The 12,000-nt window shown below is 33.0% G+C and overlaps 1 protein-coding gene across 4 annotated transcripts in view; it reads left to right on the top strand.

Moving 5' to 3' along the window:
* UBR3 (ubiquitin protein ligase E3 component n-recognin 3) overlaps positions 1-12,000 on the top strand; it is a 280,583-nt gene that overhangs the window by 182,347 nt on the left and 86,236 nt on the right. For 3 of the 4 annotated variants that reach the window (XM_074303157.1, XM_074303159.1, XM_074303155.1), the window contains 2 exons: positions 7,541-7,753; positions 9,782-9,918. In XM_074303157.1, the coding sequence (XP_074159258.1) occupies positions 7,541-7,753; positions 9,782-9,918 (350 nt within the window). The remainder of the gene's footprint in view (positions 1-7,540; positions 7,754-9,781; positions 9,919-12,000) is intronic. The other variant, XM_074303158.1, reaches the window with a different exon arrangement.

Below are 12,000 nucleotides of genomic sequence, written 5' to 3'. Positions count from 1 at the left end.
GGACTTGTCTTTTTGGGTTTCTTATGTGGACCTTTGAAGAATGCTTGCATATAGTGAGTGTACTAAACTGAAAATCTTTGGGTTACAAAGCCCAAGATTCATAGTTTGCCCCAAACTATTAATATTTATTATTTATATTAACCAAGGTATTAAAGATTAAAATATTTAAAAGATTAAGATCTTTAAACTATTAAAATCAATCAAAATATCAATAATAATTCCATTTATTTGCCAATAATAGTATAGTGAAGGAGATCAGTAGTATAAAGGCCGGTTAGGTCTGTGCTCACATATTCCTTTGTCAAAGATCCAGTTCATCCTTTCTTTTTTCTTTTACCTAGAGGAGTCTTTTGCCTAATTAGGCAAATTTTGGGAGTGTGTAAGACTATATATTCATAGCACATACAGGATCAAAAGATAGAAATTCATATTTATCAGAAATTGATAGAAGCTAAAACTACAAAAACTGATACTAGCCTTTGGAAATAAGCCTTGAAGGTTGGCATAACAATTCTATGAAAAAGTTAATTAAGTTAAAATAGAAATTTAGCATGACAATTCTATAAAAATGTTACGTTAAAATAGGAATTCTTAACCCAAAAAGTAATGTGAGGAGTTGAAATGGTAGAGAAGTGTTTAGATAAGCTTGATAAAGACATTTTATTGTATATCTGTTTTTAGTTTTATTTATACTTATGATGCTACCACTGTAAGAATAGAAAGGTCTTCTGCTTCCTGAAAAATACATGGTTTCTCTTTGCTATGGTAGTGGGAAATCAAAGCCCAAATTTAATTGTCATTGTCCAGAAATTTAAATGGTTTAGAGTTGTATTTTTCTAGAATCTTATTGAAGTGTTTTAAAATAAAAAATAAAAATTTGCAAACATTAGGCAAACTAACTTTTTAGTGTTCTGACAAAAAATAATTCAGCTTTTTGGCCGAATTCTGCCACATTAAGCAAACTAATTCATATTTAAATACAGCCTTATACTTTTTTTTTTTTTTTTTTCTGAGGGCAATTAGGATTAAGAGAATCATACAGCTGGGAAGTGTCTGAGATCAGATTTGAGCTCAGGTCCTCCTGACTGCAGGGGTGGTGTTCTCTCCACTAGGCCACTTAGTTGCCCCACAGTCTGTACATTTTAAAACTTTATAAATGTATTGTTAAATGTGCATGTATCTATTTTTCTTTTGTAGTATATATACATTAAAATAGAACTCATAATTTTGATAGCTGTAAGCCTCTAAATCTAGAGCTTTTACTTTACTCTTTGGCAAAAAGTATATTAAGTTGTCAGATACTCAATTCTTGCTTTTTCAAATAATCTTTTACTTATGCCTTCTTTTTATAGTTCTTTCCTTTCTCATTGTCTTTTGGATAAAAATTATTTGGTCCATTGTAGTATTTTTTCACTCAACAAAATGCTGTCTTTTCTTTTCTTTTTTCTTCTCTTTTTTTCTTTTTAAATTAATTTTATAATTATAAGTTTTTGACAGTACATATGCATAGGTAATTTTTTACATTATCCCTTGTACTCCCTTCTGTTCTGAATTTTCCCCTCCTTCCCTCCACCCCCTCCCCTAGATGGCAGGCATTCCCATACATATTAAATATGTTATAGTATATATGTGTGCAGAACCGAATTTTTGTTGTTGTTGTTGTTGTTGTTGCAAAGCAAGAATTGGATTCGGAAGGTAAAAATAACCTGGGAAGAAAAATAAAAAATGCAAACAGTTTACACTCATTTCCCAGTGTTCCTTCTCTGGGTGTAGCTGATTCTGTCCATCATTGATCAGTTGGAATTCTCTATGTTGAAGATATCCACTTCCATCAGAATACATCCTCATACAGTATTGTTATTGAATTGTATAATGATCTCCTAATTCTGCTCATTTCACTCAGCATCAGTTGATGTAAGTCTCTCCAAGACTCTCTGTATTTCTCCTGTTGGTCATTTCTTACAGAACAATAATATTCCATAACATTCATGTACCATAATTTACCCAACCATTCTTCAATTGATGGGCATCCATTCATAAAATGCTGTCTTTTCAAATAGACAACAGTATTAAGCCAGATTTTGTAACTGGAAAGATCAGTGTAAAGGAATAGATTCAAAGTAATAGGGCAATTCAGAATTCGAACAAAAATACATGCTTCTTCTTAACTCAGCATGTATACATTATTTAAATATTTGTATTGTGAAATTAAAATGCATATTAGAACTAAGGTAAAATTTTGTTTCTCATTTTCTTTCAATAGTCAATATTTATAATAGCATTTACTTTATATGTTTGGCAAAGTGTGTACAGTGCTAAATGCTTTAAAATATTATCTCATTTGATCTTCACAAGGGAGATGGTGCTATTGTTATCCCAGTTTTAAATTTGAGGAAACTGAGGTAAGCAGTACTTAAGTAGCTTGCTCAGAGACACACAACTCATAAGTATCTGAACCCAGATTTGAACTTAGGTCTTCCTGTCTTTATCTGTTTGTCAAACTATTCTAGCTTTAAAATTTGATGAAATAGCTAATAGTATACTCTGAAATATGACTCCATTTTGATGATACTGCCTCTTCCACTGCCCTTTCCAACAGTGGTTACAGTTTCTCTCATAGCCCTCCATTTACTGGTCATGGTGGAGGAGTTGGAATATTTCTTGTACCATTGCCACTTGCAGATTCTTCCACCATCACCATTTCAAGTCATCTTTCCTCCTTTGTTGTTCTTACTAAAGAAATATATCACCTAATCCATTATCTCCCATCAGATCTTTCACCAGAACATTCCTCAGTGCCTTTTTCACAGTCTTCCTCTCCAACCCAGTTCCTAGCCTCTGTGTGTTATATATGTATATGTGTATGTACACATGCATACATTGTATGTACATACACACACATAGACATACAGATTTTTCCTCAAATATTTTACTTTCCCAGTTCCTCAATCTATTCATTTTGTATGTCATCCTCTACCACTCCACCCTATTTATACACATTTACGGTTATTTCCTTTATCTTGCCTGAAATGTTCTACTTCTTGTTCATGAGCTGAAATTTAAAAAATCTTATCATCTGGATAGAGCACCAGCCCTGAAGTCAGGAGGACCTGAGTTGAAATGTGGCCTCAGACACTTAACACTTCCTAGCTGTGCAACCCTCTGCAAGTCACTTAACCTCAACAGCATCAGCAAAAATAAAGAAGTAAAGAAATAAAATATGATCATGTTTTATTGTACCAGAAAATATTGAGATTATTTGGTGATAATTGTATTTTCTTTCCATCTCTTTTCACATGCTGATCACATCCTCTTTCACTATTTCCTTCACTATCTGATGAAATGGTCGTCTTTCTCCTTGCTATGGCCAGTCTGCCAGTTGTAGCAGGTTGCTTTTATTATCTCTTATTACCATTCCCACAGGATGTCTCTATTCGATCTTTCCCTTTCTTTTGCCTCTTTATTGATGTTTACATATACATCTATGTCTTTCCTACCTTAAAAAAATAAAACCAAAACAAAACAAACAAAAAACTTTTACTCTCTTCTAGCTGTAAACTAATTTAAAAATGCACATATAAATAATATCTCCACTTTTTTCATTTTTACACTAATATAAATTGTGTTCTAACTCCACCATTCAACTAAAATGTTTTTTCCCCAAAAGTCTTTTATTCCAAAATAGTCTCTTATTCTCCACATCTAATGGTCTTTTCTCAGCTCTTTGTTTATTGAAGGGAGGTCAAGGTAAAAGTAGTTCGATTTGCCTAATACATGTAGCCTCCTCTTTCTCCCTCAGCATACTCTCATTGAATTAGGTAGAGAAAAAAGCAAAACAAATTAATTCTAATCCCTTTTGGAACAAGCTCCTTGCTTCCTACAAAGTTGTAAATATTTCATAATGTAGCATTTTCTTCATGGGTCTGTTTCGTGATATGATATCTTTGAGAGCTCTGGAGTTTGCTGAGGGGAATTTGATGGGAGTGAATCAGCCATCTGTCATCCATCCTCTCTCATATAAATGATTCTTCTCAATCTCTGTCTCTGTTTCTCTCCCCCATACTAAAATATCTGTTATCAGGTGATCTGTATGAATAAATTATCTTATTGAATGCACTGTAGATCTGGAATGATGATAAGATCTGGATAATAACAATATAGTAATCCAGGGATCAGTGCTCACTAACTCACATATATAGTATTATTGATTGAAAGAAGCATCTTTAAATTGTAGATTAGATGGTATACTAAGTTCAATTGCTAGCATTCTGAGTTCAAATTTTGCCTCTTAATTAGCGGCATGACTATGGGAAAACACTTAACCTCTCTGAGCCTTGGTTTCTTTAATTATATAAATACAATTAATAATTCCTATAGTAACCAATTCATGGGGTGGTATTAGGTATGTAATTTGTAGACATGCCAGTTTGATTAAAAAAAAACCAAAAAACAAATTTGGGGACAAATATATCTATAGGCATCTAAGCACAGTGAAATCTATATGGCCACAAGGTATTAGGATTACTAGGTGAGAACTCAGGTTGACTTGACAGTTCTCTGGCTCAGACCTGTAAAGGGAGTTTACACCTTAGGAATCCTAGAAGGAGCAAGCTCATTGGTTGGAGTACTTCTTCCCAGAAGCCCTTGCATTATCCCACGCCCATTCTCTGGGAGGATAAAAGAGGACACCACTCCAGAGATAGGAGAAGTCTCTGCATTACATCAGGCCTGACGGGGCTCTCTGCAGGAAGGGAAGTCACTTCTCTGGACAAGAGTTAACGGCAACTGCCTGGAGACAACGGTTCTCTACAGGAAGAAGAATCTGTCTGAGAGATTTGAGTAGACACAGCAGATCTCTTCCCAGAGAGCGATCTGGCAGCTTCTGGAGACGACAGCTCGCTACAACAAGGGATTGTTTCAGCTGAGAAAATGTACTCCTTGGCTTCATGAGGAATAATACTCATGATCTCTGGGTATGATCTCTGGGTTAAAGATCCTCATGATGTTCCAGTGGATGCTACCACAGGAAGCCACATTAAATGACCTGAAGAAATGGTTTATTTTAGGCCTTATCTTGATACTTTTGCATATCTGGAAACTTTTCATTATAGAGACCAATGTTTCTAGGTTTTCATGAGAACCATCCTACTAAAACCCACATTATCTACCATCAAGTTATCCCTATCTGTGCTTTTTCTAGGAGTTGACCAGTGCAGATAAAACGGACTGTGTGTATGTGTGTATGTGTATGTATGTATGTATATATGTGTGTTATTGACTAGTCAAAAGCACTTTTAAGTTATAGAAACCCTATGACAAAGAAACATACCTTTTTACTTTTTACACATTAGAATGTAGAACACTTTGATTACCTGGCATCTCAGTTATTTTTCACCTTTGCTGTCACTTAAATTTCTAAACATCATATTTGAACAGATGAACTAAAACAACTTATATACCCAGTAAATTAAATAATGTCACTCTGAATAGTCTCTATTATAGAGTATAAATTTTGCTGCCACTCAACCTCAGTTTCTATTAGTCATTAAACATTTATAAAGCACCTACTTTGTGCCAGGCACTGTGCTAAGCATGGGGACACAAATACAAGTTTATAACCTAAACGAGCTCTACAGTCTGGTAAGTAGAAGCAGCATACAAGGAAAATAAAAAAAGAGAGGAAGTCGATAACCTGGCCTAGGGACAGGATGAAGAAATCTAAAGAAATCCAAAAGTAGTGTAGGTAATGGGAAATTGAGAGAAGACTATGTGAGCTCTTAAATAGAGGTATTGGATTCCCAGGCTCTGCCTTTTGAGTCTGAGGGTCCTATGAAAGAAGCAGAGGCTACTGATTAGATATGAGTACCAGACAGGTTGAAGGCTTAAGAGTCCCATAGAGAAGAGAGTTACAGACAGATTCAGTTTTGGAAGATAATGAGATTTTCTAATGACAAATTTACTAGGGAAAGAAAATATAATGAAGAGGTTCAAAAAAAGTCCAAAAGCAGTGTTGCTGGTGATAAATAGTGGAAAATGTCTATTCCATAGAAAAATGCAAAATATACCAATAGGAAGCTAAATCTCCGGGCCTCTTGGAATCTACTCATATCACTATGTATCTCCTGGAAAGGCCTAATAGGTGATGTTTCACCTCTGCAACGATGGTCCAGTTGTGGTCTATAGGGGTCTGTCTGTTCAAGGCTGTACACATAATCCCTTGTGAATCTTGGCGAATGTAATTATGACATGACATGACATCTGTGAGCATATCTAGTCTTATGAAATATGTGCTTTGGCCAAGGACCTTGTGGAATCATCATAACAATATGTTTTAACTCTCATTTATCCCTTGGAGGTAATAATAAGTAAATATTAAGTACCTTTTATGTATTAACATGTAGTACGTCCTAAGAATACAAATGATAGATTTTGTCAAGGACTTGCTTCAAAATATACAATGATATTTTGCTGATAGCCAAGGTGGCTCATTTCTTTTTCTCTTCTGGACCTCTCATTGCTGTTGAGGTGACCTTCCTATACTTGAAGGAGGTGGTTTTATTATTATTTTTTTTATTCTTCTTAGTTTTCTTTTTTATTTACCTTTTGAAGTATAGAGTTCATTATTCATAGGACTCCTGGATGTGTTTGTTTTCTATACTGTTACTATGTAAAGATTTCTCTGTCCATAATACATCATTCTCAATCTGATGGACAGACAGCACATGAATCAAACCCTTGGCAGTATCTTCTGTGCTATATGTTCTACTATTATGACCAGAATACCTAACAAACTATTCTGGAAATTTTATAATTGTAGTAACAACGGTTCATTTGTCTATCCAAAGCATACTCTTTATGTTTGCTACCCTTAGTTGCTGATTTTTTTTCTTTACTCATCATGTGCACTACAAATCCCTGGTAAATGTATATTTGAAAGATTTGAAAGTGGAACAGGCTAACTAACTGTCAGTGTCCTATAAATAGCCAAAGTCATGAACAAATGGAAGGTCAACTGCACTTGGAAAAAGAAACAGGTCTAGCTGTCTTCCTGTAATTGTGGTATTCATATACTTTCCTGGAAAATGATGACAAGGACAATAGGCCTCTTATTGCTCAGGTGGTGATTTCTCTGATCTACTAGTTAGAATTACTTTCCACATCATATATATTCCTGCTCTTCCCCCTCTCTCTCGTTCACCGTATTTGACAGCATTCTAATTAGTCAGAATTCTCTAACTCAGAATACTATTTTAAACTATTTCATTGGTGAAAGTAATTCCTGTGTGATTGCTATGATTTGAGAAATTTCTTGATAGGTGACATTTTTTGTTGTTCATGAGAGTATTTGAGACTACCTATTACTATTTTTTTTTTTTTTTTTTTAATAAAGATTACCAAATTTATGTTTCTTTTATTTTTGAAGTTAATTCCCCCAGGGGAAGAAAAAAACCTTCAAAATTATAATATCATAGCTTTGTCTTTCTGTAAATATGTACATATTTTTATTATCATAATTATGACATTTATTCCATCTTTTTAGAATGATCAGGTTCTTCAGGGTTTCTCTGTGGAAAAAGGAGAATTCACATGCCCACTCTGTCGTCAATTTGCTAACAGCGTACTTCCCTGTTATCCTGGAAACAATGTGGAAAATAGCCTTTGGCAGTGTCATAGTAACAAGAGCATGCAAGAGCTCATAAAAGAGGTTGAAGAGCTTCAAGAACAGCTGGGAATTTTCCCAGTAAGCATCAGTGTAAGGCAGAAAGATCCTTGTTAATTTGTTTCTACTTTTGATTCTTTTCATTCAATCTTTCTGACTCATATTTTTTATGAATTTAATGGAAAATTGCTGTAAAGATTTTGATTTCTGTTATTTTATTGAGTAAAAAAAAAATAGTAGAATGTTTTATTACCAAAGTCTGTAATTATCTTCTATCTAAAATTATTATAGTTTTAATATTGTATTTTCCAGATTGTGAACACCCATATGTTTATATGTACTTGGGTACTTTTCATAGAATTGTATTATCCATATCTCATAAGTTATTTCTTTGTGATGAAAAGCACAATTTATAAGAAATCTATTAATAACAAGATTTATACAGACCTATTTACATATATTTGTTAATATGCAGTTATTTATAAAACTATATTAATGAAAAAGATTATATACTAATATTAAGTATCCCAACTGCCTAGACCTTTCATGTAGAACCAACTGCTACAGTATAGTTCATCTTGCATATTTAAATTTCTATTAATGGTATTTACCACTATAAATAACTATAAATAATCCTTTAAATACACTTTTACCTTTAAAATAATTTTTGGGTCTAGATCTATAGGATAATGAGCCTTTAACATATAGTTATACTTGGTCTTATTAAATAAGTATATTCATGAAAATTAGTTGTTCTCATTTAAAATTTTTAATTTTTTTATTGTCATTTAAAAATAACTTATTTTGTAAGGTAAAATTATCTTGCAATATATTCAAATTTGAGTGTATTATATTTCCTCAAAGTGAGGACTTTAAAGGTCAATTAGTCTATAAAGTTTTATTAAGTGCCTAGTATGTACCAAGGACTGTAGTAAGAACTAGTGATTTAAAAAAAAAGAGGCAAAAGACAGTCCCTGTTCTTAAGGAGCTCACAATTTAATGGGGGAAACAACAATCTCTACAGGAAAAAATTAAAAGAGATAAGGAAAAATAATTAAGAAAGTTTGGGAAAGATTTTTTGTAGGAGGTGGGATTCTATTTAAGACTTGAAGAAAGCCCATAGTTGAAGATGAAGAGAGGTGTTTTCCAGACAGAGGGGATAGCTAAAGAAACTGTCTGGAGTCAAGAGATGGAATGTCTTATTTGTAGTGTAACAAAGAGGCCGATATCAATTGATTAAAGAATATGTGGCAGGGAGTAAGGTATAAGAAAACTGAAAAGGAATGGGAGGATTGGTTATGAAACACCAAAAAACCATTTTATCCTGGAGGCTCTAGGGGCTTCTTGGAATTTTTTTTTTTTTTGGGGGGGTGGAGAGAAGGTGACATGATTAGACCTGTACTTCAGGAAAATCAATTTAGTGGCTGAATAGAAGATGAATTAGAGTTGGGAGAGACTTGAGCTAGGCAGATCTACTAGCGGTAGTCTAGGCATGAGTTGATGAGAGCTTATATACTAGCATCGTGACAGTATCAGAGGAAAGAAGGGAACATATTTGAGAGATATTGCCAAGTTGAAATCAACAGACCTTGCTACATACTGAATATGGGGGTTGGGAAATATTGAAGAATCAAGGATGACCCCCATGTTATGAGCCTAAGGAAACAGGATGATGGTACTGTGCTTGATGGAAACAGGGGGAAATGAGGAAGGATGAGGGAGGGTAAAGGGAAAGGTAATGAGTTCAATTTTGGACACATTGAGTTTAAGATGTATTGGAGATTTTGTTTGGGATGTCTGAAAGGTAGTTGGATATGTGAGCCTGAATTTCAGCAGAGGTTGGAACAGGATAGGTAGATCTGAATATTAGCATAGAGATGGTAATTAAATTCATGCAAGCTGATGAGATCAAATGAAGTAGTATAGAAGGAGAAGAGAAGGGAACCCAGGATAGAACCTTGCAGATACTTATGAAATTAGAGATTGTATTACAATGATAGTTGTGTTACTGTTATACATTTTTATATTTTAATTTTTGATGTTTTTTAATAATGAAAAACATTTGTATTGTGTGTCGGTGAATTAAAAATATAGTGAACTTTTTGTTGTTATTATTATTAGTCAGAAACCAACTTAAGTAAAGAAATGGAATCTGTAATGAAGGATATCAAAAGTACTACACAAAGGAAATACACAGACTATAGCAAGACTCCTGGCTCACCAGACAATGATTTTCTCTTTATGTATTCTGTAGCTAGGTAAGTACAATATTTAATTTTTTAGGAATTTTCTCACTTGTCACTCACTGGTATTATTCGGTGGACGTTTTGCTTTATCTAGTCGTAAAGGTTCACTTAACATAATGAATATCTTTTTTATTTTTTCTACCATATTTTTTGTAAACTTTTCATTATGCCATCTTTAAGTGGTTTTTAAGAAAAAATAAAATGTAGGAACATTTTTATAGTTAATTTTGAATTAAGCATTATATAATGGTGGAAGGTGGGAATTGTTAGTGTTTTTTTCAAATTGCATAATTCAAAATGAATTGGTTTTGGTTAAAAAGTCTCTATTTAGTTTGTTTGACTTATATGCAAAATGAGACAGGTTTATTCTCCAAAATATTCTATTAATCTCTGTAATGAAGAAAATAGGGGGAAGAAAGTTAAACTTGTTCTATCTTGTCACTCATTTAATTATAGAAGCCCAGAGAAGAAAATTTTTATTTTAAATATCTAATTAATTTGATTATTTAATTATTTTTGTTTATTTTTAATAATTTAAATATTTAATATTTTTTAAGTTTTCATTTTTCCCAATAGTATTTCGTGAGAGGTGAATGCAATCGAAAGTTGCTTAGTTAGATCAAAGAGTCAAATGAAATAAGAGAAAGCCAACTGTATTCCACAAGTTTTAGCTAGCGGGATTCAGGTGAGATTTTGTTGGTATTCATCTCCCAAATTAGGTGAAAATAGTCTAATTTAGTAATACTTTTGAAGTATTGAAGAATAGGTCTGCTTAAAAGTTTTAGAGAAGTTTGTCCTGGGAAATAATGATAAGCAGAAGAGAAACTTGAGATTTTTTTTTTTTTTTTTTTTTTTTTTTTTGCTAGTCTTTTTCTGCAGCAGTTGATATTTTCTACTTTTATGACCCGATTTTTTTTGCATATTTATGCTTTTTACTTATTTTTAATTTGATAGTATCTTATTTTTCCAAGTACATGCAAAGATAGTTTTAACATTCATCTTTGCAAAATCTTGTGTCCCAAATTTTTTTCTCCTGTCCAAGACAATAAGCAATCTAATATAGATTAAATGTTTCTTATAAACATATTTCCATATTGGTCATACTGAGCAAGAAAAATCAGATCAAAAGGGGGAAAAAGCATGAGAAAGGAGGAAAAAAAAAAAACAATCAAACAACAAAGAAAGGAGGAAATACTATGCTTTGCTCCACATTCAGTCTCCATAGCTCTCTCTCTGGATATGAATGGCACTTTCCATCCCAAGTTTATTGGAATTGCTTTGAATCACCTGATTGTTAAAAAAGACATAATTGATCATCACATAATCTTGTTGCTATGTATAATATTCTCTTGGTTCTACTCACTCTAAGTATCAGTTCCTGTAAGTCTCTCCAGGCCTCTCTGAAATCATCCTGCTGATTATTTCTTGTAGAGTAATAATACTCCATTATATTCACATACCATAATTTATTTAGCATCTATTCAGCTTCTAGTTTTTTGCCACTACAAAAAGGACTGCTACAAACATTTTTTAAATGCACATGTGAGTCCTTTTCCTTTTTTATGATCTCTTTGGGATACAAACCCAATAATGACACTGCTGGATCAAAGAGTATGTACAGATTGATAGCCCTTTGGGCATAGCTCCAAATTGTTCTCCAGAATGGTTGGATCAGTTCACAACTTTACCAACAATGTATTAGTATTTATTACCCTATTCCTTTAAAAATATTTTTAAAAATTTGTTTATTTTGACATTCTTAAAAAAAAATTTTGAGTTCCAGATTCTTTCCCTTTCTCTTGCTCTTCCCCCATCCATTGAAAAGGCATTTGTAATAGTGAGTACATATATTTATGTTTATACACACACACATACACACACACACACACAGGAATCAGGCAAAACATATTTCCATATTAGCCTTGTTGAAAAAACCCAATCAAACAAAAAAACAAGAAAAATAAAGGCAATGAAAAAGGCATGCTTCTATCTGGCCTCAGAGTTTATTAGTTCTTGGAATCTGAATGCAGATTGAAGCATATTTTTATTTACTTTATTTTTCAGATTCTTTTGTCTTTTTGTTCTATTTTCTTT

Source organism: Sminthopsis crassicaudata, chromosome 3 (genome assembly GCF_048593235.1).
Source record: "Sminthopsis crassicaudata isolate SCR6 chromosome 3, ASM4859323v1, whole genome shotgun sequence".
Lineage (NCBI taxonomy): Eukaryota > Metazoa > Chordata > Mammalia > Dasyuromorphia > Dasyuridae > Sminthopsis > Sminthopsis crassicaudata.
Note: the sequence above shows the minus strand (reverse complement) of the source record. Positions and strands in the feature narration are given on the sequence as shown.